Source organism: Lemur catta, chromosome 6 (genome assembly GCF_020740605.2).
Source record: "Lemur catta isolate mLemCat1 chromosome 6, mLemCat1.pri, whole genome shotgun sequence".
Lineage (NCBI taxonomy): Eukaryota > Metazoa > Chordata > Mammalia > Primates > Lemuridae > Lemur > Lemur catta.
Window position 1 is genome coordinate 9369378 of NC_059133.1, and position 26600 is coordinate 9395977.

General features: G+C 54.7%; 2 protein-coding genes across 7 annotated transcripts in view; both read left to right on the plus strand.

The window, feature by feature from the left end:
* Positions 1-808, plus strand: part of PLA2G6 (phospholipase A2 group VI) — a 48624-nt gene extending 47816 nt beyond the window's left edge. For all 4 annotated transcript variants that reach the window (XM_045552883.1, XM_045552885.1, XM_045552884.1 and 1 more), the window contains one exon: positions 35-808. In XM_045552883.1, the coding sequence (XP_045408839.1) occupies positions 35-179 (145 nt within the window). In that variant the 3' untranslated portion in view covers positions 180-808. The remainder of the gene's footprint in view (positions 1-34) is intronic.
* An 806-nt stretch (positions 809-1614) lies between these two features.
* BAIAP2L2 (BAR/IMD domain containing adaptor protein 2 like 2) lies at positions 1615-25988 on the plus strand. Of its 3 annotated transcripts, XM_045552887.1 has the most exons (14): positions 1615-1810; positions 2868-2943; positions 3825-3911; positions 4326-4387; positions 14508-14579; positions 14818-14934; positions 15760-15906; positions 21208-21360; positions 21645-21783; positions 21896-22118; positions 24223-24336; positions 24659-24866; positions 25363-25406; positions 25556-25988. In XM_045552887.1, exons 1-14 carry the CDS (start codon positions 1760-1762, stop codon positions 25629-25631), a joined length of 1569 nt encoding a protein of 522 aa, XP_045408843.1. In that variant the 5' UTR covers positions 1615-1759; the 3' UTR covers positions 25632-25988. The 3 variants fall into 3 exon arrangements, with proteins under 3 accessions (XP_045408843.1, XP_045408845.1, XP_045408844.1); XM_045552889.1 differs by lacking the exons at positions 25363-25406; positions 25556-25988 and adding an exon at positions 22211-22280 and having other exon boundaries at positions 24659-24748; XM_045552888.1 differs by lacking the exons at positions 24223-24336; positions 24659-24866; positions 25363-25406; positions 25556-25988 and adding exons at positions 22211-22280; positions 22573-22859.
* Positions 25989-26600: the final 612 nt, after the last annotated feature.

Below are 26600 nucleotides of genomic sequence, written 5' to 3' on the forward strand. Positions count from 1 at the left end.
CCTAGGGTGACCCCCTCCTTCTTGGCCTGGACAGGTTGAACCCCCAGCTGGGGACAGACATCATGCTGGACGAGGTCAGCGACGCGGTGCTGGTCAATGCCCTCTGGGAGACTGAGGTCTACATCTACGAGCACCAGGAGGAGTTCCAGAAGCTCATCCAGCTGCTGCTGTCACCGTGACCCCCAGCCCCTGCTAGGGAGACTGTCCACTGGGCAGATCCAGGGCCCGGGCAGCTCTGTGTCCACAGACGGGACTGGAAGGCACCTACTGCCTGCCCGAGGCTGGTCCTGAAGGCCTCTCCCCTGACCCCACCCTCTGGCACTGTCTGTCATTCCAGGCTTAGAAAGTCTAGAGCCCCCTTGGCCCTCTGCCTGACTGTGAAGGACAACTGACAGCTCAAACACTAAGGGTGCTGGGGCACTCCCTGCCCTGCCCCAGCCCCAGCCTCCCAGAGGGCCTGCAGGGACTACCTCTGCCGAAGCCTTGAGTAAGGACTGTTGGGGTTCCCTGGGGGTGCAGCCGGCCCCTGCTACCCTCTGCCCTGTTCCCTGGGGCTGGGGCTAGAGAAACAGGGCATCCCCACGCCATCCGCAGGGAGAACCCGGGCTGCAGGAGTGGCATGCCCATTTGACTTTGCCCCTCGACGCTGGCCCAGCTGCCACACCCCCCAGGGCCACCCCACCCCAAGGGCTCTCAAAGGTCACTCCTAGGAGTTAAGTGATTCTTGCTGATGGAAGTGGTTTAAGAGTGGGGTGGGGCTCTGGGTCAGCTCTGAAACTGTGAAATAAACGGTTTGGATTCAAGTTCACCTATGTCGTGTATGCTATGGAGTGAGTGCCTCTGTCCCCCACCCTCAGCTCCCCTCAGCCTTAACCTTCAGCCCTGACCTGTCCTTTCCCTGTGCCCACTCAGACTCTGTTTCCTGGGCTCCCTGGGACAAGGGCACCTCCTCTTTCCTCCAGAGTCCCCCAAGCAGGCCCTTAGGGTGTTCAGAGGCAGCTGCCATGCCTGTGTACCCCAGGCAGGCCCTAGGGGGGACCTCAGTCCTTGCCATGGGGGCTGAGGGTGAGTCCCACTTGGGACCCAGAGAGGCAGGGGACTTGGGCAGTCAGGTAGCGAGTGAGCAAGGCCGGGGTCTGCCGCCAGGTCTGTGCGACTCTAGGTTTGTGCTGCCCCCTCTCTGCATGCACAGGAGCTGGGTGGGCTCAGGTGGGTGTGGGAGCCACCGAGGGCATGTCCCCCACTGTCGAGGTACAGTGCTGAGGGGCTGCAGGCCAGGAGAGGCCTGGGACAGTGACGGCCATGGGCATGTTCCATTATAGAAGCTGGCAGGGAGGACATTGGGCAGCTCGTTGGATAAAGCGGATGATGCCCAGTGTAGGCAGATGGGAGGGAGGGGCTCTCCCAGAGCCAGGGGTCCTTGAGGAGCCGTGACCCGGGAGAGTGGCCCATCCACGCGTGCCCAGCGGCCCGCGGCTCTGAGGGGTAAATAATTGAAGGGCAGGTCAAACGAACCTGCCCGCGTCACAGGATGCCTTCCCTGCCGGGTCTGGTTACGCCCCAGATCACATTCTGACATCCCCAGCTGGTGAATAATTAAGCTGCCACCTCCTCCAAGGCAGGCCTCCGTCTCCAGATCCTCCTGCAGCCGCCTCACTGCCTGCCGAGCAGCGGACACCTGCAGGGACCGACACGCAGCACTTCCAGCCCAGCCATCGCTGCCAGCTCCCAGCCTCCTCAGACCAGCTGCAGCCGCCCCATGGCCCCCGAGATGGACCAGTTCTACAGGTCCACCATGGCTATCTACAAGGTGAGCGCGAGGGCAGCCCGGGCCCAGGGCCCGAGCACCTCCTCCTGGGGTGCAGAGGTGAGGCCACAGGTGTTCTGGGAAGGGAGGCCCCGAACCAGGCTGGGCATGGCGGTGGGGACGCCTGCAGTGGCAAGCCACCCTCTCGGCAGGACCCTCCAACTCCCAAACACTGGGCAAGGCAGGATGGAACCAGGACCTAGGGAGTGAGAGGTGAGAGTCCAGGAAAGGAGCTGGCTGCCTGGCCTGGCGTTGGGGACTCTTCCTCTCATTTCTGAGCCCTCACTCAGACGTCCTACTTCACCTTCAGAGGTGTTGCTGCAATCTCCACAGACATTTACTAAGCACCTCCTGTATGCAGAGCCCTTTCACATGGAAGCCTCACATCACCCCCCATGAAATGGAAAATAATTACCCCCTTTGACAGATGAGAAAACAGACCAAGGTTAAATAGCTCATTCAAAGTCATGAAGGGAGGAAGAGGTGTTGCTGGGGTTTGGATCAAGACCCAAGTCCAAGTCCAGGGCTCTCTCTACCACCCAGGGAGCTCTCCACCTGGCCACAGCCTGGGGTGGCCCACGATGATCCAGCCACAGCCTGGCTCCCACAGGTGCTCTTCTTTGACAAGGGCAGGATCTGCCCTTCCCCTGAGGTGACTGTCGGCAGCCCCGTGTGTCTAGCCCAGCGAGGCCTGGACACAGGGCAGGGCTGGGCGGTGTCCAGCAGGGGCCAAGGCAGGTGGACAGTCTCCAGCCACTGGGAGGAAAACCTTCGAGGTGCACCATCTCGGGAGGGACTGGGGTCCCTCCAGGGCAGGTGTGTGAGTGGGAGCTGCCTGCAAGGGAACCCTGGCTTGGAATGGGGCCCCAAGAGATGGCCTCTGAGGCCTCTTCAGCCAAGAACCAGGATTTTGGGTGACCCCAGATTTCTAGGTGGGCTCCCCAGAGTCTGGAGGCTTTTCACTGGGGCCAGGGGTGCCCTGCCTCTGAGGCCGGGCTGCTTGACTCTGTGCGCCGTGCCTTCTCCCATCTCCACGCCTCCCCTCCCTGCCCTGCCCCAGAGCATCATGGAGCAGTTCAACCCCGCCCTGGAGAACCTGGTGTACCTGGGCAACAACTACCTGCGGGCCTTCCACGGTGAGTTCCCCAGGCCATGAGGCACCCAGCCCCTGGGCCCACCACCCCCACCCACCGGGCCCCTCCATGCAGTCACCGGTGCCCCCCAACCTGTGGGGTGTATTCTCTGCACCCCACACCGCAGCCATTCACCAGACCCTCCGCTCACCCTCACACTCCTGCGGCTAGAGGCCTTACACACCCCCACCTTCCCGTGCCCACCCATCCCAGTTCACACCCCCAACCCTAACCACCTCCCCTCAGGTGCCCCAGGCGCTTCTGAGACACAGTGCCCTGCAAGGCCCACACCTCCCCCAGCACCCACCCCCAAAGGCACACACATTTCTAGGTGTCACCTCGATGCCACCTGCTGAACCCACCCCCACCCCCAGTCCTACCTCTGCACCCCCAGCCTCACCCCAACTGGCCACCCGTCCACACACCCTGCAGCCAGCCCTCGCCACTTCTCAGTCCTCGCCAAACCCCTTCAGCCGCCACGGTGGCTGCCCGTACTTCCAGCAACACGCCCTCCACCAGCGCTGTCACCCCCAGGGCTGAGGGCCTCAGAGCCAAAGCCTGCCCTCCCCACGCCCCCACCCGGAGCCTCACGGCACACCTGCGCACCCTCCTCATGGGCACTCAGATGCCCACACTCACCCACGACAGGCACGCCCAGGTCCCGCCCACCGCCAGGCCCTGGGCTGGGTGCAGCTGTCGCACAAAGGGAACCCCTACCTCGTCCTTGCCCTGACCCCTGCTCTCCTCTGGCCCATGCCCCACCTCCACACACCTCCCAGGGTGCCCCCCCACACACACATGCCCCCCACAGGTGAAAGGAGGAGTCTCTGGGAGGGTGGGGGCGATGGGCACGGGGGCTGGAGCGGTCCCTTCTCACCCTGCAGCTCTGTCCGAGGCGGCCGAGATATACTTCAGTGCCATCCAGAAGATCGGGGAGCAGGCCCTGCAGAGTTCCACCTCGCAGATTCTGGGTGAGGCGCTGCCCCTGCACTGCACCCTCTTCTCAGCCCGGGGGCCTCCTCTTAGCCCGCCCTGGCCTCCCCTCCGCACGGAGACTGTCTGTGCCCATCTGTGGGCTCCAGAGGGGGTTCCTTTTGCACATTTGCCTCGCAGGATGGCCCCTCCCCTGACACAGGCCTTGCAGCCCAGGGTCCAGAGCCCAGCCTCTCCTTCTGAGCCCAGGCTGCTCCCTGCCACTCCCTGCAGGGCTGCTCCGGGGCTGGGACAGCATGTCTGAGTCCCTGAGAGCCATGTAGGAAATCCCCGGACTTTGGTCCCAAATCCAGCCTCGGGCAGGCCCTCTGTTGGCTTCTGGCGGGAAGAGGGAGGGCAGGGCAGGCTCCCCCAAGCTAAAGCCACAGCTCCAGTCCTGTCTGTGCCTCCAGGTGAGATCTTGGTGCAGATGTCAGACACCCAGCGACACTTGAACTCTGACCTGGAGGTGATGGTAAGTATCTGACCCCAGCACCTGGCCAGGTCACTCGAGGAAAGCAGGCTGCATGCCAAGGAGAACAGGGCCCAACCACGCAGGTTCCCTTCTCAGGGAGGACTTCCCAGCCCGCAGCTGGCCCTGTGACATGACGACAGAGTATGCCCTTCTAACACCTGCCAGGCCCTGGCTCTGCTGGGCACAGTTCCCTATAATAGCTTGTTCAAGGCTCTGGCACCCCAAGGAGGCTGGTGGCATTTCTGTCCCCCATTTTACAAGGGAGGAAACTGAGTCTCAGAGATGTAGTCATCACCTAAGATCCCAGAGTGAGTGGAGAGCATCGGGTCCCAGGACGCTGCCTCCTCCCCGCCCCGCTGCCCCTCCCTCCTCCTCCAGCCTCCCAGGGAGCAGCGCCAGGGATCTGACCAGGCCACTCCCATGAGGCAGACCCTTCCTTGCCCCCGCCGCCCACAGAGCTAAACACAGGCTCTTCAGCAAGGGGTCCCAGGCCCTGCAGATCCAGCAGCCCCTCTCTGACTCCCCTAGCCCAGCCCACCCACCCTGAAGGGCTGGCCCTCGCCAGGGTCCCCACCCCCACGCTGCTGTCCTGCTGTGCTCTCAGCCCAGACCCTCGCAGTCCAGCATGGTTGTCCCTCATCTGTGAAGCCTCCCTGACCCCCGGCAGGCTCAGCCACTCCTCCCTCTGGACTCCAACAGATGCTTCTGTCTCTTCTTAGCACGCGGTGGGTCTGTGGCCTGAGCATCTGGGGTCAAAGCCCAGCTTCGCCAGTTACTCACTTTGTGACCTTGGACTCTGTGCCTATCTGAGAAATAGAGACAATCATAATAACTGCCTTGTAGGATTCTTGAGAGGATGAAGTGAATTAATAAGTGTAAACTGTTTACCCTGGTGCCCGGAAGCCCCCCGGTACCTTAGCTATGATAACCCCAAGTAGGTGGTAACTTACCTGCCTCTGTCGCTCCAGACCAGGCGCTCTGCAGGGGCTGGGACGTGGTCTCCTTTTCTCTGTGGCTTCAGTGCCTGGCATGGGGCCTGGCACCGAGCAGGGCCTCAGAGACTGTGGAGGGACGAAGGAGCTTTGAAAGGGAGTGGGGCTTGGCTAGACGGGGAGGAGAGAGGGTGTTTGTGCGGCGACAGGCTGAGCGAGGACGTGAGCATGAGGTGGGCAGAGGTGAGCCAGAGAGTGGGTGTGGGGCAGAGTGGGGGCGGTGGGGGCGCTGGTGGTGAGGGGTCTTGGAAGTTTCAGAAGGAAATTTCAACTAATTATGACAGTCCGTGGTTCTCAGACGTGTGGGGTGGAACCCCTGGAAGTCAGAGTGCTCCTTGGGGGTCACCATAAAATATTGATCAGTTTGATATAGGCAACAATTTCACTAGCAGAAAACGTGCATGACACCTACACACATGGCACTTGGGGGTGTAGCGCTGAGCCCTTGCCACCCCCTGGGGCTTGAGCGTGGAGTTTCAGAGCCCGTGGCTTCCTGTTTGTGTTCAGTGGTCCTCCAGGCCACTTGCACACCTGGGCTGGGGAGGGACGAGTGTCACCCAGGCCCTCTCTGTAAGAAGAGCTGCCCTTTCCAGGCACTGGTGTCTTGGCTGTGACAACTGGGCAGGTCCGTGGCCAGAGCAGTTCCCGGGTAGAACAGCGCCAGAGGCCGCCTCCCCCTGGGGCTCATGTATTCAGTTGGCTGCCGTGTGCCGGGCACTGCTGCAGGCACCGGGGACAGAAAGCCCTGCAGGACCAAACCCACGATGGAGAAGTGACTATGTAATATACGTAACACATTAGATGCAAAATAAGCTGTGGGGGGAAGAAGCGCAGGATAGGACGTGTTTGGGGTTAAAGGAAACCATCCCCAGGAAGGTGATGTGGAGAGAGGCCTGAAGATGAGGGGTTAGCCTGGGCACCTGTCGGGGAAGAGCGTCCTGGGCAGCGGGAACAGCTGGGGAAAGGTGGGGATGCTGCAGAGGGGGCCGAGTGGGACGTGGCCTGTCGGGTCGCTGGCCCTTCTCTCAGCAGAAGCAACAGCATTAGAGGGTTTTGAGCAAAGTGGGGACAGGATCTGACTTAGATTTAGTTTTTTAAAAAATCTTTTTTGTTGTAAATGAAAACAGATACTAGAAAACCTCAGTGAACAAGTTAGAGCTTGATGAATCATTAGAAGGCAGACCAGCCTGGAAACTGCCACCCGGGCCAAGAACTCCGCCAGCCTCCCCAGAAGCCTCCAGACGCCACCACCAAAATCACAGCCCCTCCCCCACCCAAAGTGGCCACTGGTCTGAGCTGACTTTTCCTTGTGTTCCTTCATAGTTATCGCCCGACCATACATCCTGAGACACTAGGATTTGGTTTTGTTCTTTGAAAAAAAAAAAACGTCTTTGAGTCTCTCTTAACTTTCTGGTTCCCCAGCATCTCTTTCTTTTCCTTACACTTTGTCTAGTGAGACCCCGGGGCCGTCTGACCTGGCTCTCCCACGGTCTGGAGGTCACTGGTGGTGTACCCCTGCTGCAGGTCAGCTGCTTCCGCTGTCCTCTGAGTCCAGAGCCTTGATGGGACTCCAGTTCCACCCCAGGGGCAGGACCAGAGGGTGGTGGCTTCTTCCGTCCGGAGGCATCACTGTGTCTAGACCCATTTGTGCACTGGGGGTCACACTGCTGTTCTGAGCCCCTTTCGGAAGCGTGGTTCTCTGGAATGCTGCCCATACCCGCGTTGTCACCCACTGGCACTTTGCATACGGGGAGGCAGGAGAAAAGCCTAATTCATCCCCTTGACTCATCAGGTTCCAAGGAAGTGAATTGCTCTCTGTCATCCTCTGCAGGTGAGGTGACCAAATAACTTCATCATTTTTTACTAGCACCATTCTGTAGTAATTTTTATTTTTATCAATATCTTAGATATAAACCTATCGGATGTGTTTCAATGCTTTGCAGTTATTATCTCTCTGATGCTTAAAATGTCCCATCTTTGGCCATGGAGGGCTCTCCAGTCTATCTCCTGACTCCTTTTGACATGACCCAGTGGTTTTGACAGCTTCCTTGCTCTCTGGCATGAGGAGGTGTCCCAGCCTCATCTGCCACTGTTGCTGCTCGACACACGGACTGCGCCGTTTCTTCATGAAGCCCTGGTTTACTTTCAGTTTTTAGTGGCAAGTGCTATTTCAAGACCATGATCTGGGCGCTCCTTGCTGCTGGGTTGGTCTTTGTTTCTAGGCTGTCTTAGTGGCCAGCGCTACACGACATACATGTGTATACATCCATATGTGTGCATACACACATATGTAGTACTATATACATAGATATGTATTTAAAGGTAAAATACTCCATAAGCTCATACTGACACTCCCAGTTCAGTTTCAGTGCTGTAGGCATTTCACTTGGCCTCTCTGTATTACACCAGTATCTCCTCGGTTCCACGTCAGGAATCCTGCTTCTCAGGGACAGGGAGAATGAAAGAATCAGAATATCCCACAGTTACCAATTTGCTCTGTCTCACGTTACATGCACAACAGACTCAGAATGATGACACCAATTCTACCACCACCAATTTGGTCTCTGAAAGCAGTAAAAGTTTGTTTTGTGTATGCTGTCCCCTTCTGCGCCCGGTTGTACGGTGTCCACACTGTCCAAGCATACAGCCATCACACACTGTGACTGCTGCTTTTTAACCCTCTTTTGCCTTTGTTCTACAAGGAATTACACATTGACCAATATTTATACCCGTGTTTCTCCAGTCATCTTGGTTTTATCTGAAGCTTGTTCTCCAACAGCTCCCGCAGGAAGGCTCGCGTGAGCAGTGTGCTCTGGTTCTCGCAGGTTCGTGACAGTTTGTCTGGTCTCTGTGCTTGAAAGTCAGCTTTGCTGTGTCTAAAATCCTTCAATCTTTCTTTCTCTCTCTCCTTTCCTCCCTTTCTTTCTTTCTTTCTCTTTGAGTATCTTAAATGTCTTTCTTCTGATATAAAACATTGAACATTGCTGATGAAAAGTCTACTTATCTATTTTTTTCTATCACAAGTCACTTACTCTTTTTGCCTAGATGCCCAAAAGATTTTTTTCTCTTTGCATTTTTCTTAAATCTAGTAGTTGTTCTAGAATATGGTCTGTCTGGGTTGATATTCTCAGTTATGTGATGTACTCTTTCAATATATAGTTTCAAATCTTTTGTTTAATTTCAAGAAGGTTGTCTTGAATTATGGTTTTTAGAATTTTTTTCCCCCTTTCTTTGCATCTCTTCTTCAGGGACTCCTGTTATCTGTACGTTAGGTCTTCACAGCCTGTCTTCAATATTTGTCTCTTCCTCTTGGGTATTTTACTTTTTTCTTCATTTCTCTTTCTTTTTCCACTTCCAGATATTCTGATTTAATATCTAGAGGTAGGATGGAGCCCATAGTATGGACCCTATCATGGATATGGGTCTATGTCTATATCTGTAGCTATCGGCTTATTGAGATATAATTCACATATCATAAAATTCACCCTTTTAAGGTGTACAATTCAGAGGTTCTTAGTATATTCAAGGTTTTGCAACCCTCCCCACGATCTAATTTTAGAACATTTCATCACCACTCCCTAAAAGAAACTCATGCCCCATTTCTTCATTTCTTTTTTATTTAAAAAAGTTTCCTCCTTTTTGTTTTACATTTCTCTTAAGGTATTATTTGTGCAGCTCATTCACTCTTACATTTGTTATAGTTTGGCCTTTATTACCGAACTTACGGTTTTCTTTTTAAATTTCTAATTTTCGCCTCAGTTCTGTCACCTCAGTTCTGAATTTTTCTAATTCTCATCCATGTTGTTTTTCCCTGTCTTGTGTCATCTTACGGTCTTGTAGTTCCCTCTTCACCCAGAGGTGACCGTGTCCTTGTGTCTTGCAGGCCAGCCTTCCTGGTGCTCTTCCATCGTCCGTGTGTTTCATATTCTCTTTTTTCTCATAATAACTTTCTATTGGATTCTACTTTAGAGGGTTTCTGTTGCTCACTTTTACGGGAAAGTACTTTTTTCTGAAATTTTAGAAGGAGGCATAGTCAGGACAGCTTTTCTGACTCCACAAGGTCTCCTCCAGCCGTTCTGTGGTTTCCCAAAGATACGGCAGCTTCCTTTTGGAATGCTGGCTGTGATTTCCAGTTCTGTTCCCTCCTCTACTTTTGCTGGACTTTCTCTTTCCTTTGTGTCTGTTGTTCCTGTTCTTGATTTTGATCCCGCTCAGAGCATTTTCTTCTCCACGTGGGCCGCGTCCCGGGCTGGAGGCCAGCTGGTCAGTTTCAGGAGAGCCTAAAGGCTCCACTGCGCCGCCCTTCAGACACCGCGAGGGGCCCCTCGCTCTCGCCCCTCTGGACTGGCAGAGTCCCTTTGCAGTTTCAGCTGCTGTCCTCATACCGGCTGCCGGGCTTCCTGGGCCTGTGCTGGCTCTGTCGAGGTGCTCCTGTGCTCGGTCCCTCGACACCCAGCCACCCTCCCACTGTTCCTCCGCACAGACACTGGTCACATGGACCCCACAGCTGGCACTGATTTGCGTTTGGGGGATTGTGAGGATGTACCGTCCTGTCGTTTCATCGTGAATGTTGTCTTCAGTTTCTGATTTTGCTTTCTAGTTTCCCCTTCAGTTTTTATGAGGTGAAGGAAGATTTAAAAACTAGATGTTGTTGCCACCATTATCTCAGAATCTGATTATTGTTTTCTATTGAAGTAAAACTTACATACCAAAAAATACCGGGTTCTTAAGTGTTAAGTTTGATGGATTTTGACAATTGTATACACTGTGTAGCCACTGTGTCAACAAGATTCGGAACATCTCTGTCAGCCCAGAAAGTCCCTGTGTCCTTTTCATCTGTCTCACTCCCCCAGGGGCAATGCTTTCTGGCGTCTATCTCTGGAGTTTCATTTTGCCTGATCTAGAACTTCTGGTGAGTGGAATTCTACACTATGCATTCTTTCACTCACCATAAGGCCTGTGAGATTAATTCATATTGTTGCTTGTATAAATACTTCATTGTTATCTTGCTTGGTATTCCACTGTATGAATCTACTGCCATTTGTTCATCCATCCTTCCGCCGGTCAGTCAGGTTGTTTCCAGTTGAAGGCTGTTATGGAGCTAGTGCGAATAAGACTGCAGGGAACATACTTGTATGAGTCTTTTTGTGTATGTTCTCGCTCCTGTCAGATAAATATCTGGGAGTGGAATTTATGGGTTAGAGGGTTGACATATGTTTAGCTTTATAAGAAACTGCCATGTCCACTCAACGTCCACCCACGTCCATTCATGTCCACCCATATTTACCAACGTCCACTTATGTGCACTCATGTCCACCCACATCCACTCACATCCACTAATGTCCACTCATGTCGACTCACGTCAACTCACGTCCACTCATGTCCACTCACGTCCACCCACGTCCACTCATGTCCACCCACATCCACTCACGTCCATTCACCTCCACTCACCTCCACTAATGTCCACTCACGTCCACTAATGTCCACCCACGTCCACTCATGTCCACTAATGTCTACCCACATCCACTCATGTCCACTCACGTCCACTCACATCCACCCACATCCACTCACGTCTACTAATGTCCACCCACATCCACTCACCTCCACTCACCTCCACTAATGTCCACTCACGTCCACCCATGTCCACTCATGTCCACCCACATCCACTCACATTCACCCACGTCCACTCACGTCCACTAACATCCACTCACGTCCACTAACATCCACTCACGTCCACTAATGTCCACTCATCTCCACTCACGTCCACTAATGTCCACTCACCTCCACTAATGTCCACTCACATCCACTAATGTCCACCCACGTCCACCCACGTCCACTCACGTCCACTAATGTCCACTTATGTCCACTAATGTCCACCCACATCCACTCATGTCCACCCACGTCCACTCACGTCCACTCACATTCACTCACGTCCACTAATGTCCACTCACCTCCACTCACCTCCACTAATGTCCACTCATGTCCACCCACATCCACTCATGTCCACTCATGAGAACCCACGTCCACTCACATCTACTAATGTCCACTCACATCCACGGTTCTTATACCATTCTGCATCCCCACCAGCAATGGATGAAAATTGCTGTTCTCTCCATCCTTGTAACATTCCATTTCATTAGTCTTTTTCATTCTAGTCATTTGGTGGATTTGGAATGGTGTTTCACTGTGGCCTTGTTTGGATACCCCTGATGATTAATGACTTTTAATGGGCTTGCTGGACATCTGGACATCTCCTTCTATGTGGTGTTTAGTCTCTTACTGATTTTTATTGGGTTATACTTCTTGTTGTCATATAGGATTTCTTCGTACAGTCAAGATGTGAGTCTTTTGTGGGTTTTTGTTCTTGTTTTTGTTTTTTTGAGACAGAGTCTCACTCTGTTGCCCGGGCTAGAGTGCCACGGCGTCAGCCTAGCTCACAGCAACCTCAGACTCCTGGGCTCAAGCAATCCTCCTGCCTCGGCCTTCCAAGTAGCTGGGACTACAGGCATGTGCCACTATGCCTGGCTAATTTTTTTATATATATTTTTAGCTGTCCATATAATTTCTTTCCATTTTTAGTAGAGACGGGGGTCTCGCTCTTGCTGAGGCTGGTCTTGAACTCCTGAGCTCAAACGATCTGCCCACCTCGGCCTCCCAGAGTGCTAGGATTACAGGCGTGAGCCACTGTGCCCGACCAAGATGTGAGTCTTTTGTCAGATATATATGGTGAATATTTTTTCCCAATCTGTAGCTTGTATGTTCATTTTCTTAACAGTGTCTGTCTTTGATGAGCAGAAATTCTAAGTTTTTATGAAGCCCAATTTAGCAATTTTTGTGAATGGCTCATGCTTGTGTCCTATCCAGGAAATCTTTGCCTACCCCATGGCAAAGATATTCTCCTAAGTTTTCTTCTAGAAACTCTATATTCTGGGCTTTACGTTTGTATCTATGATCCATCTCATATATTTATATTTTTGTGAATAAAGTGAGAGGGAGTCAGTGTTAATTTTTTCCTGTATGAATGTTCAGTTGTTCCAGCACCATTTTAAAAAGACTTTCCTTTACCCATTGAAGTGACTTGATGTCATGGTAAAAATTGATTTGTCACATATATGTGGGTCTATTTCTGGACTCTGTACTCTGCTTTGTTGGTATATTTGTCTATACTTACACCAGTGTCACACTGTATTAATTACGGTAGCTTTATAGTAAGTACTGAAATCAAAGAGTCTCTAAGAACTTTGTTTTTCTGTTTCAAAATTGTTTTGCCCATTGAAGATCCTTTGCATTTTCATATAAATTATAGAATTAATAAGTTTGTCAGTTTATTCAAGAAAGCCTGCTGGGATTTTGATAGGGATTGCATTAATCTGTAAAGCATGGCCATCTTAACAATATTGAGCCTTCAGATCCATGAATGTCGTATATCTCTCCGTTTATTTATTTTTCTTAGCAATGTTTTTTCATTTTCAGCATAGCAATCTTGCACATCTTTTGACAGATTTATTCCTAGGTATGTGATATTTTGGAAGGCATTGTGAACGCCAATAACAATATTACAATTGGTCACTGCTTGACAGAGTAAGATGACGCTGGCCCATGTACTGAGAACAGATTACCAGGACAGAGGGCCAAGGGCAGAGCAGGACGGGAAGGCCAGTGAGGAGGCGGCTGCAATAACACGGGGCCGGGATGGCTGGGCTTGGGGACAGGCAGCAGCGTGGTGGGTGGTGGTGAGGAGAGTTCAGACAGAGAGAGGAGCCAACAGGATTGTCTGAGGGATTGACGTCGGGTGTGAAAGGAAGAGGTCAAGGATGTGCCAAGGTTGTGGCATGACCCGCTGGAAAGGCGGAGTTGCCATTAGCTGAGGTGCTTTTTGGAGAACCAGCCAGAGATGTGAACTAGTCAGTTGTATGTACGAGGCCCGAGTTTGAGGACAAGGTCGTGGCTGGGAACCACGCGGGGGCGTTGTCAGCGAGTGGCCTGGATGAGCACACAAGGCTGTGGATAGAGAAGGAAAGAGGCCCGAGGCCTGAGCCCTGGGAACACCATCCTCCAGGGATCAGGGAGAAGAGGCAGAGTCAGCAAAGGACAAGAAGGTGCCGCTGGGGAGGAGGTGGCCCGGAGGAGGGGCCGAGCTGGGAGGTGAGGACGGGAGGCATTTCAAGGAGGAGAGAGTGGTCAGCTGAGTCGAATGACGCTGATAGCACGTGTCAGAGTCCTCAGAATTGACCGTGGGAGTCAGCAACGTGGAGGCCTCCTGGTGATTTCCACAAAACATTCTTGTGGGTGTGGCGGAACAATAGCCTGACTGGCGGGGGTTCAGGAGGAAGGGGAGGAGGAACGGGGCAACCCAGAGAGGCCGTTCTTTCAAGGGGCTTTCCTGCCTAGGTGGCAAAAGGACTTCTTGAGAGTCGCCGGAATCGGAATCGCTGTATCTGCGGAGCTTACATCACGTGGTGCCACCGCAGGGTCCGCTCTTAGCTTCCTGTGCTTCTGCGTGGAGGAGCTCACAGGACCCTCAGTGGAGTGTGTGCCACCTCCCACGCCCGTCTAAGGCCTCAACAGCTCTGTGTGTTTTGCTGGGCCCTGCCCTGCCCGTGGTGCTGAGGACACAGAGGTGGACCCGACTGGGTTCATGCCCACAGCAGCTCCAAGGGGCTGGGAACAGGGGTCCAGCAATAAATTCTATCATACGGCTGGAGGAATAAACAATGAACAAACAACTCTGCGCACATTCCAGAACCAAAATGAGGGAGCGATGGATTCTGCCTGGAGAAGGGGATGGTCAGGAAGGCCTCTCAGCAGAGGGGGCAGGGAAGCTGGCATTTGAGGATTGGTAGGAAATTCCAGGCAGAGAGAATGACAGTGACATAATCAAAGCACAGACTAAGACTAAAAATAAGAACCAGAACTTCACACATTCATCCAGGGTGTGTTTTGAGCGGGGACTGCACTAAGTGTTTTGTGTGTTTAACCATTTAATCCTCCCTCCAACCAGCTGCTCTCATTGTCCCCATTTCTCTGACAAGCGCCCGGTGCTAGCATGTGGGGACGCAGCGGGCAGGGTATTGTAGCGGAAAGTGCAAGAGGACGCCCTGATCACGCCCACCCTGCATTCCACACAGGTGCAGAAATTCCACGGAGACCTGCTGCAGCACATGGAGAAGAACTCCAAGCTGGACATGCAGTTCATCAAGGTGAGTCTGGCCTCCCCACCTTAGCCCCCGGCCAGGCACGGGCAGGACCAGCTCTCCCCATTTGACAGAGGGGCACACAGGGGCCAGTGCTGAGCAGTAACTGGCTGTAGGTTATGCATGTTCCCTGCTGAGTCCCCTCTCCCCGTCCCCGTCCCCGTCCAGGGCTCTGACCTCTGGAGTGGGTGTCCGGAGCTCTCTGACGTGGGGGCATGCTCCCTCCCCCTCCACCCTACCCCAGGACAGCCGCCAGCACTATGAGATCGAGTACCACCAGCGAGCCGCCAACCTGGAGAAGTGCATGTCTGAGTTGTGGCGCATGGAGCGCAAGAGGGACAAGAACGCTCGGGAGATGAAGGTACAAGGGCTGGAGGCGGGGTGGGGGGCTGCTGTGTGTCTCAGGGCAAGACTGGGCTCCGGGTAGCCCCAAATTTCCCCTGAGGTCCCCCACCCAGCACCAGCTGGAGAGGCCGGCCAGGCCCTGGTGGGGCGGGTGTGGCTAGCCTTCAGGGCCACCCAGCACCGCTCCTTGCTCTGTGGCTTCCTGGCCTTTCCCAGGGTCCCCAGGCCTCTCCTACAGCCCAGCACCACCCGCCTCCTACTTCACTGAGGAGACTGAGCCGTCAGTCCTGCTGCTCCTGAACACGGTGGCAAAGGTGCCATCACCAGCTGTCCCACCACCCTCCCCTCCCCACTGCCAGGCAGAGCTATCCCACCCAGCCAAGGCCAGTCCCTCCCCTCGGGACCAGGTCCCCATGCTGATCTCTGTCTCCAAAACCCAAACCCATGGATTCACCCTCTAGCTCCTTTCCTTTAAGTGAGCTCATGTCTCCCTCTTCAGAGCCTTCCCTCCCGAGTAGGATTATTAATCTACTCATTTGTCTTTTCACTAAACCGGCCTCCCTGGGCCCCACCTCTGTGCTCAGGCCTGTGCTGGGTGCCAGGGACAGAGCGATGGCTCAGGCACCAGCCCTGACTGTGAGAAGTGCCCGGACCGGGGGGACGCAGGGCCCAGGCTCACAAGGATGCGGGTGCCCATGCAGGGGGGCAGGCTCAGGAGCTGGGACAGGCGGTGCTCAGGGCAGGGCTCCAGGAGGAGGCGGGTAGGGAAGGACGGGGGCTTGAACAGCTGGCACCTGTGGGGGTGGGATGAGGCCCCCTGCCAGAGCCCTGTTTCCCCCAGGAGAGTGTGAACCGGCTGCATGCGCAGATGCAGGCCTTCGTGTCTGAGAGCCAGCGGGCGGCCGAACTGGAGGAGAAGCGGCGCTACCGCTTCCTGGCTGAGAAGCACCTGCTGCTTTCCAACACCTTCCTGCAGTTCTTCAGCCGGGTGAGCTGGGGCTGGGGGCAGCGAGCCGGCCCTTCTGCGGCCTGCGCCCTTCCCGAGCCGGCTGTACACAGGACTTTCCCTCCCTCCTCCCTTTTCCCTTCCTTCCTCTCTGTAGAAATTTATTTTATTTCGCTTTCTCCATCCATTTCTTTGTTTATTCACTTTTTTGTTTGTATCACTGCATACACTCATTTATTCATTCACGATTTTGTTCACTTTTGCATTTTGCATGCCTTCACTAATTTATGCATTTATTCATTCATATATGGACGATTTTTTATTCCTGCATGTATATTCTCACCATTCACAAATTCAGTAATTGATAGGTTTATTCAGTTATTGTCTATTGACTTTATCATGTTACTGAAAGCCTCCATACTCTTGTTCTGTTCTGTTTGCTAGACCAGCCAGATGCTCTCGTTTGTCATTGGATTTCTGACGAGTTTTGCTTTCTGAATTTAGCTGCCATGTTGTTTGGTGCTTTGGGGTTTGTGACTATTGTACCTTCTCTGAAAATATTGTCATTTATGTACTTAATGTGTCTTTTAATCAAGTTTGGTGCTTTTAATTTTGCTTTTATATTAATATTGCTCTTCCTACTCTTCACTTATCTCTGTATGTTAAATATGTTTTCTGTTACTAACATAGCTAAGTTTCAGGTTTTGACCAATCTGACAGTCTATGTCTTCTAGTAAGGAGGAATCCAGCCCATTTCCATTTAATGTAATGTACCGGGTTTTATTCCTTCTAGATAACTTGAGCTAGCTGCATTTACATTGTCATTTTCTCTTTTTCTCCCATTCTCATTCTTGTCAGTATGGCTGAGTTGCTATACATTCCTCCTTTCCCTCATTAATTTGGAAATTCTGCTTTCTCTCCACTTGTGGTAACCTCACTTTGTGACCCTCATAATCACATACATATCCATCAACTTTCCAAAAAATGCCACTCCACCTGGCTACACACACACACACACACACACACACACACACACACACACACACACTGCTCAGTCTGTTGGTCCCCCCAGCCCATAGGATGAGACCTGGAGAAGTATCTTCCTGCCCTCTCTGTGAGTCTGAGATGAGGCCTTCGCAAAGCTTTTATTCCTCCCTCATCCTCCCATCCCCCACCTCTTGGTTTTGCCAATAGTTCCAGACCCTCACTCTCCCTCTCTTTGCAGCATGGCCCTTGTATTTCAAGCAACTTTGCTTAGATGACACATATTACCACTGCCCAGGGCACCGCCACCCTCTGCTACCAGCACACCACACGCGTGATCAGAGGCGCTGCCCACCCGTTTCATTCCTTTTCATCTCCCACTGCCTTGATGTGTCTGTTTCGGTGGACTGGTGTGGCTAGAGAACTTTCATGAGCAGCTTCTGCAGGTACGCTGTCCTCACCCTTGCGTATCTGCAGATGGCTGGCTTTCACCCCGCCTGGCGACTGGCATCGTGGCTGGTTGAAGGGCCCCAGAGCCACAGGCCTTTTCTCTCGTGGCCCACGGTAATCTCCCCCGTGTGCTAGCGCCCTGTGCTGTGGGTGAGAAGTCCGGCGCTGGTTGTGTCCTTTCCCTCGTAAGTAACTGGCTCTTTCTTCATGACTGCTTGGAGATTTTCTTTGTAGCCCTGGGACTCAGGAAGTTGCCCAGGTGCCACCTTGATGAGTGCCTCCGTCACTGCTCTTCAGGCTGCAGGCTCAAGTCTTTCTTCCTCTGTTTCTTTCATTATTACCCCTCGGCCATCTTTCCTTTTCCTCGTTCTGGAACTCCTGTCACTGAGCCTCCGCACCTATGCCCTTCTCCCCCACCACGCCCGTTTCGCTTATTCCTGCTCCACATTTGAGATATTTCTCCTCTTTGACCTGTCAGGCCACTGATGGCGTTCTTAACAAGTCCATCGTTTCTTTTAGTTCATCTGTTCCATTTTCAATCTTAAAATCATTCTCTGTCTGATTAAGAAGGTCTTTGTTATGCAGCAAGTGTTCTTGTCAAGTCCTGGGCAAGCTTGTGACCTGTGTCTCCCAGCTGCCGGTGGCCTGCAGGGTTCTAGTCTCAGAACACTGGACCTCTTAGGTGCCTTGTTTCTTTCCTTTGCCCCCCACGGCCTCTCAGTCCGGGTTGCATTGAGCTGCAAGGGCCTCAGGCAGCCGTGCTGGCAAATGTGGGGGTGTGGAATGGAGCAATCTTTCTGCCAGGGGCTGCCTTGTCTAATGGTCCAAGTGGTATCTCATTGTGGTGTGGAGTTGCATTTCCCTGATGGCTAGTGATGTTGGACATCTTTTCATATGCTGGCTGGACATTTATATATCTTCTTTGGAAGGAAACTCATTTTTGCCTGTGTCCTGAACAGTCACCCTCCAACATTAAGAGCTGACCCTCCCTTGACTGCGTCATGGGGGTGATTGCCCCTCAGGAGGGAGGCGTGGATGGCACAGTCAGACTTCCCCTACGCATGGGGAACAGGTAGCGTGTTGTCCAACCCAGCTGGACTTCAGAACATCCAAGATCTAACTCCTAAGGTAGCTGAGCATAAATATTTGGTTGTTACTATATTTATAAGAAGATTACATAGTTACAACATAAAGAACTGTTAGTGCCTGGACACTAAGGTGTCTTTCTCATTCGTCTTCAATAATCAAGTCCAAGTCTAGTCAATAGTATGTCTTCCTACCTCACCCTTAGCTTCTCTGAGTTTACTGCAGTTGCACAAGTATATCTCAAGGATAAATTCCTAGAAATGGAATTGGTTAGTCCAAGAACATAGGCATTGGTTGTACCAGTTTACACTTCCATCAGCAATGTATGAGATTCTGTGTTTCCACACTCCTTGACAATAGTGTGTGAGCAAACTTTTTGATCTTGGGTAATCAGACTGGTAAAAATAGTATCTCAGTGTAGTTTTACCCCATAGTTGTCCCATAAGTGAGATTGGCATCTTTTCATGTTTTAGAACCATTTGATTTTCTTTACTGTGACATATCAGTAGCTTTTCCTCCATTTTCTTAGTAATTTGTAGGAGCTCTTTATATGAGCTGCAAATATTTTTGCCAGTTTGCCATTTATTGTTTGACTTTGTTATAGTAGGTTCAGCCGTGGGAAAAATTATTTTTATTTAGTCAAGTTTATGAGTCTTTTGTTTTAGAGTTTATGGGTCTTGTGTCATACTTAGAATAGCTTTTCCATTTCATAAAGATTTTTTAAATCCTCCCATGATCTCCTGTATGGTTTTGAATCCCTGTCCAGTGTTTCCTCCCACCCACTGGCCTAACTGCCTGGGGCAGAGCTGAGGGCAGCCAGGGAAGTTGAGTGCTGTCCAGGCTGGGGCTCGGTGCTGTGGTCATTACTCCCAGAACCCTCTGACACCCTGGCAGGTGCTTGCCACTGAATGTTCTCAAATTGGACACAAATCCCATTAAAAAAGTGATATGCAAAATATAATGCTGTCCCTTTACTTACTGTCTCTGAAATAAGTGCACAAAGGCCTTTGGGGTTTTGTCTTTGTGCTACTTTGCTAATTAATTTCTGCAAGGAAACAGAGGGAGTGTCCACTTAGTGACCGGCTGGACTAGTTACTCCCAATATGTGAGGCTCTGCGCCTTTCTGTAATTGCTGCCTGAGATTGCTATAAGGGTTTCAGCAGCCGGGCCAGGTTTAAATCGTTGAAAGGTGTAGTCATAGGAGGTTTCAAAGACAGACGAATACAAGCCACTTCCCTGCTTACTGGAGCCAGTCACTTACTGTAACTTCTCTGACCCTCAGCGTCTTCTATAAAATGGAGATAATAATTGCACCTACCGCGCAGGGCAGATAGTGCAGTTAAAGCATTTACCATGGGCCTGGCACAGAGTAAATGCTCAATAAAGGGAAGCTCTTCTAATTCCTAAGGTGACAGTCCTGAGCCAGGCTTTGGGGGAGGGGATGTCTGAAAAGAAAAGGGAGAGACCTTTACAGCGGGACAACACAGTGTTTTGATTGTACGTGAGATTTAATGTATAGAGGCCACTGAGTGACAACACAGAGACGTCGGTGGCATTGAAAGAGGTTTCATTACTCACAGTTCCCAGGGAAAGGGGATGTGCCACGCCAACGCAGGGCCACGTGGGGAAATAGGGTCAGTGAAGAGGCAGCACGAGCTAGGGAGAGCACGGCTCAGCACCATTGCTGTGGTCTCCATGGGAAGGACAGGGCAGGCGAGTTTGAGCAAGTTTAGAATCAGACAGTTTGAATAGTTTCAGCGGGCTCTGGGCTATAGACGTGGTTCCTAGTTATCTGGTACCTGGTCTTGGGGTGATTTAGGGCAGGGGAAATAACGGCTTGGTGTGTGAGGGTTATTAACAGATAAAGGAGGCTGGAGATACGGGCTTTGGATCAGTTGGTTTGCACACAAATGGTGTGCTCTGTGGCAAGCTGTTTACTCTCCTTGGGAGAGGCAGTCTCTCCAGGATTAGCAAGTCCCCAGGATGTCAGAGCATCATGAAACACAGGAAATAAAAAACATGATTCATACACACAGCAGGTTGAACATTTATAGTCCCTCCCCCCTCCACTGCAAGCTGGTACGCACTGTGTGCTCAGCTGCCGTCTTTCCTGTCCTTGAAAGTATTGGAGCAGAGGTAGATGCTTGTGTGTTGGGGATACCCGAAATGACATGCTTATGCAGACTACAGGGATGAACTGGAAAATTGTGTTTGAAAGGCCTCTTTTAGAAAATCGCTCAAACTGGCTTAAACAGAAAAGGCATTATTACTTAGTTAACCAGGAAGTTGAAGGGTTTCGGATATAGCTGGATCCAGGAGCACAAACGATGTCATCAGAAATTTGCCACCGGTCTGTTGCTGAGTTTTATTTAGTTGGCTTCACTCTACCTATTTAGTAAACCCCATGAGGTGAAGGCATGTATTTTCCAGGGTGTTACAGGGTCAGTAATGGGATTGGGTTCTTTGGTCACAGTTTTTGGCTAAGCGCCATCCCTGAGCCCCGCACTGCAGCCAGGAGGATGGGGGACCTGAGTGGCCAGGCCTGGCTTCTGCCCCTCTAGCTGGGCAGTGTGGACAGCCCCACCCAAAGCACACAGACTGAGAGGGGCTCAGGGGAAGCCCCTCAAGGAAAACTGAGGGGCCTTTGACAAAAGTGGTGGTGGGCGGGGGTCCCAGGGTGAGCTGATCCAAAGTGACACCACAGCAGTCTTTTGGCACCTTCCCGCCTGCGGGCCGGAGTCCTCAGATCTAGGTTCCATTTCTGAGTCCCCAGGATTGGGGAGCCGCTCGGGCCTGGCTGACCCCTGCGCCCCCACCCGCCAGGCCCGGGGGATGCTGCAGAACCGCGTGCTGCTGTGGAAGGAGCAGTCGGACGCCAGCCGCAGCCCGTCGCGCGCGCACTCCCCGGGCCTGCTGGGCCCAGTGCTGGGGCCGCCCTACCCCTCGGGCCGCCTGACGCCCACCCGCCTGGACATGGTGAGGCCCTGGGCGCCCCCGCCGCCGTTCGCGCCCCCGCCGCCCCCCGCGGGGCCCTGGGGCCTGCGGGCCTCCGCCTGGAGCCTCCTTCCCCCCGGGCTCCCGCTCTACGCTGCGCCCCCCGGCCCGCCCTTCCGCCCCGGCGCGGCCTCGGCGCCCCCGTGGTGGCTGGGCCGGCGGCCCCCGAACCCCTACGCCGACGGCTGGGACTGGGGGTGGGGGCTGGTCTAGGCGCGGCCCCCGCCCTCCCCGCCCCACCCTCCCCTGCCCGTCTCCCCTCGCAGCCCCAGCGGCCTCTGGGAGAGTTCAGCTCCCCCCGCAGCCGGCACGGCTCCGGCTCCTACGGCCCCGAGCCCAGCGACGCGAGGGCCGCGTCTCAGCTGGAGCCAGACCGCCGGTCCCTGCCCCGGACGCCGTCGGCCAGTAAGTGCCCGGAGCCCCGGAGCGCGGAGAGCGGGGCGGGGCAGAGCGTCCGGGCGGGGCTGCAGCAGTAGGGAGCGAGGGCAGACGCGAGGGAGAACTTCCCGCCCTGCAGCCTCGCTCTACGCCAGCGGCACCCAGTGCTCGCGCTCCAACTCCGGCGAGCGCCCGGGCGGCGGCGGAAGCAGCGGGGGCGCCAGGAGGGTCCGCGCCCTGGTCTCCCACTCGGAGGGCGCCAACCACACGCTGCTGCGCTTCTCTGCCGGAGACATCGTGGAGGTGCTAGTGCCCGAGGCCCAGAACGGCTGGCTCTACGGCAAGCTGGAGGGCTCGTCCACGTGAGTGGGAGCCTCGGGGCGCAGGGGGGGTGGGAAGGAGCCCCAGGGGCCTGGGCTCCGGCCCCAACTGAGACCTCCCTCGCCTCCCCCAGGGCCCCAGAAGACTCTCCTCTCCTCCCGCTGCCCACACCCTGCCTCAGTTTCCTCATCCCTTCCCTGGGGGTAGGAAGAGCATCCTCACCAAGTCCAGGGTGGACCTTGCGAGATGGTAGAGGAGGGGTGATGGGCAGGTTCTCCCAAAAGAGTGGAACATTCTGGAGGAAACACCCTTGCTTGCGCACCTGCTGTGCGCCCCGCATTGTGAGAGGGGAGGCAGCCCTGGAGCTCTGATGGAGGGGGGGCCTGTGGCTGAGTAGATGAGGGACAGGTGGGCAGGTGGATGAGGGTGGGTGTGTGGCTAGGTGGCAGTGAATGCCAGGCTGAAATGTGCTCACCTCCTTGCAATCATGTGCAGTGGAAATCCTTAAAGACCCCAAACCAATTTGTTTTGACACCCTGCATGGAGGGGGACATGGAGAATTCCATACACTGTGGCCCCAGAAAGCCTGGAGGACAGCAGGGTTGGCAGCTAGAGACGGAGCATGCAGGGACCACTGTCCTGCAGGAGAAGCAGGGGGAGCCACGCAGTGCCCCCCACAGAGCCTCTGGACAGGAGAGCCAGAGCGTGGGGTGCCTGCTCCCACGAGTGCTGTGGGAGAGAAGGAATGAATGAGGCAGGGAGAGGGGCACGAATGGAGGGTGAACAGGTGGGTGCGTAGATGGGGAGACTGACTGGGTGATTGGGGGCATGGGAGGATTGCACATGTGGGGTGTAGACACTGATGGGTGATTGGAGAGGTGAGGGGTGGATTAGTGGATACACAGGAGATGGGTGGCCCCTGGGTGGCTGCCCATGTGGGTTACAGATGGGTGAGTGGGGGCATGGGTGATGCATGGAGCGTTCATAGGTGCAAAGGTCCATGGCTGGGCAGGTGACCACATGGACCAGGAATGGAAGGGGGTCATTGGGGAGAGACTGAGGACAGGGACACCACCCGCCCCTGGAATGCTCGCCTTGCAGACCCCCATCAGACAACAGGTGTGTAGCAACCTTCCTGGGGGCCTGATGACAAACCTCCTAGACCAGCGCTCTCCCATCACGTCCCTGGGAACACCATTATTCATTCTGTGACTCATAGGTTAGGGAAAATGGCACATGTTGTCATGAGTCAGCACCTTAAGGTGAAAACAGAAGTCAGCATACTGAAATGGTTCTGTCCTGCCAGTCTGAGATGAAATAGCTTCCAGTTACCTTGAGGTGAGGATGCTGCTGATTGGGTTATTTGGGGTCTAAGGCGGCTCTTTGGAGAACACCTTCCCAGGTGTCTGCAAGAATCCGATGGGCTCTGTGGAGTCTTGCAAAGATTCAGGAGCTACACAGTTTCGTTCCCTGCCCACACCCGGGCTCTGAAGTCATGAGCCCCCAGCCTGGGCACAATCCAAAAGCAGGCACAGACTGCTACGGAGCAGGGGTGCAGGCTCGGGGCTCTGCGTGCAGATCACCTGGGACCAGCCTGGGGTAGAGGGGTGAGGTGGGAAGAGCTCTGGATTTGAAGTCAGGCACCCTGGGCTTGGGTGCCCTTCCTCCGGGCGCCTGCCGTTGCCTGTGGTCGCCCCCAGCACCACCCCTTTGTCAACTCCCTTAAGCACACTGCCTTGTAATCAGCAGTTGTGGGGCTGTCTCCCCGCAGGCTGGGAGCTTCTGGGGAGGAGGAACCGTGTCCTGCTCTGCGTGCACGGCCCATGGTGGTGCCCAGTGAGCAGGGAATGAAGCTGGCCAGTGTGTCCTTGCTTTTCTTCTCAGACCTCTGCTTCCCCCTCTCCAAGCTACCCCAGCCCCTGGTGGGACATGGGGCTGGACGGGTGAGTTAGGGTCAGACTCTTTAAGGCCTTGAATGCCAGAAAAGACCTCCTTCATGGGACTGACCGAGTTACTATTCACACAGCCCTAGATCAAGGCCGGGCACACAGCAGTGCACAGTAATCGTCTGACCCACTTGGGATTGTTTTGGTCATTGTTGATCACTGGCCCTTGCTTAAAGGACCCTCTGCTTCTGCCCCACAGGGGCGGCTGGTTCCCCGAGGCCTATGTGAAGCCTTTAGAGGAGGTGCCCGTGAACCCCATGGCCCCCTTGAGCCCCATGACCTCCATGAACCCCGGGAATGAGCTGCCTTCCAGGTACCTGAGCAATCAGGGGTGGGGCAGAGCCGGGGACTCCAGTGGGGGGTGTCCCTGCCCACCAAGGGAGGCATCTGTGAGGTACAGTCTTGAGTGGGCCCAGCCCCCTCCAGCCCCTGGAGAACCACATCCCGGGAGCCCCCATCTCTCTACCCGGCCAGCCATTGAGTCCATCCCTCTGCCTTGTCTCAGGGCCTCCCTCAAGCCATGGCCTCCTTTCACCCAGGTGCAAGGAGGAGGCTGGAGGATGCTCAGGGGCCCAGAAGGTGGGCTCGGGTGCAACAAGGCCCCCAGCCCTCTGACCCCCTTTCTCCGGACTCAGGTCCTACCCACTCCGGGGCAGCCACAGCCTTGACGACCTCCTGGACCGGCCGGGCAACTCCACAGCATCCTCGGAGTACTGGGATGGCCAGTCTCGCTCCCGTACCCCAAGCCGGGTGCCAAGTCATGCCCCCAGCCCCGTACCTACACCCTTGCCCGGCAGCCGGCGAAACAGCATGGGCAGCATGGGGGTGGCCAGTGATGTCAAGGTGAGCCCCCAGCCTGTCCTCACCCCCAGCGCATCCAGTGGGCAGGGAGGCAGCAGACCGGGAATCCCCCTGCTCTGTCCTCTTTCACCAGCCTCAGGCTGCCCCAGTGTGCAGAGAGGGGTGGGTGGGGTCTGAGCCTGGGCTAGAGAGTGAGGGGAAAGCTTTCTTCTCAGGGTTTGTAGCCCCAGGTGTCTATGGGGGGGGCACTACCAAAGGCTTATGGGCTGGGGCTGGAAGGCAGGACCCTAGGGCAGGGGGGCACCTCCCCATAGGTTCACCCATTCTCATCCTGGGGGGTTTAGTCCTAGGAGGTGGTACTCCAGCCCAGAGGTTTCTCAGCTCTGAGGCCCGACAGCATTCTGGGCTTCAGAATGCCAGGGTCTCGTTCCCTGGGAGGTGGCATGGCAGGGCCCTCTGGTCCCTGATGGGAGGGGTTCGCCTGCCCCTCCCCCAGCAAACCAGCCCTTCCCCATCCCCATCCCCATCCCCACTGCAGAAACTTATGTCTTGGGAGCAGCACCCGCCAGAGCTCTTCCCGAGGTGAGTCCTCACACGGGGGTCAGAAGAGACCGGTTGCTGGGGGTGGGTGGAGGTGACTTGGTGGGGGCAGGAGGCAAGACATGGACACCTGGTTCAGTTGCCCAGCAGCCTTCCTGGGCCCTCATTCATTCCAGCCTCTCTCCCTACAGGGGCACGAATCCCTTTGCCACTGTAAAGCTACGTCCCACCGTCACCAATGACCGCTCAGCGCCCCTCATCCGCTGAGGTGCCTTCCTCCATCGGGGGTCTGAGGTGTACCCCGCACACCTGCCCGGGGGCTGTGCAGAGCTGGTGGCGGCGGCAGCAGCAGCAAGGGATCTAAGTGGGACCCTGAGACTGGGGGTGGCTGCCCTTCCCCACACCGCAGCCCCAGCCCCAGCAGGTCCTCCGGTGCTGGCCTGGGGTCTGGACCTTCAAAGCAAAGCAGGTGGAACTGGGGAACAATTTGGGCCTACCTCTTGCCCCAAACCTCTTTCCCGATTCTCTGCCCCAGGGGAGGAGCTCCTCATACCACCCTCCCTCCCCGAACACGTCTCGTTTAACTTTTGTAAACGATGAGAAATAAAGTAAGTGGCCACAGCAGCAGGAACTGTGGTGTCTGATCTCGGGGACAGGGCAGGGGGTTGGGGATGGAGACCCCCCCCCGGAGAATGGGGTCCAGGGGGTTGTTCCTTGGCAGGCCTGTCTCACTCTCAGCCCCTCATTTTGAGCAACTCTTTAGCGGGGTGCCCCCGAGCCTGCAAGCTGCATCCTTCATCTCCATGCCGTCACCCGCATCTCATTTCAGCCCCTGGGTTCCCCAGGAAATAGTGGCTACTCCAAGTGGGGGGGAGGGGTGGCTGTGGCCGAGGGCCAGGACCACCCGCAAATTACCCGTAGGTGGCCTGGGACACAGCACCCTTTGTTCTGGCCCCTCTGACCCCACATTCCCAGACTCTCAGGCCTGGATTAGCCTTATCCAGGGGACAACCACTGAGCCCCTCCTGGAATGTGGTGATTAGGGCTGGTGGGGTCTCTCCAGGGCAGGGCTGCGCCCCCAGCACCAGACTAGGACCTCCCTGGGGAGGGCTCTGCGGGTCCTCGCCTGGGGCTCCAGGAGGTGGAGGGCTGTCCTATCCCTAGACTGGACGGGAGCCCCACTGCAGAGGCCGGGCCTGGCCCTGTCCTCCCTGTTTCTTCTCCCCTCCTAAGCAA

Excerpts from the sequence above, each read along its gene's own strand:
- BAIAP2L2 (XM_045552887.1), top strand. The coding sequence starts at position 1,760 with ATGGCCCCCGAGATGGACCAGTTCTACAGGTCCACCATGGCTATCTAC. Across the intron at positions 3,912-4,325 it reads TTCCACCTCGCAGATTCTGG|GTGAGATCTTGGTGCAGATG; the intron begins GTGAGGCGCTGC and ends CTGTGCCTCCAG. Across the intron at positions 14,580-14,817 it reads TGGACATGCAGTTCATCAAG|GACAGCCGCCAGCACTATGA; the intron begins GTGAGTCTGGCC and ends ACCCTACCCCAG.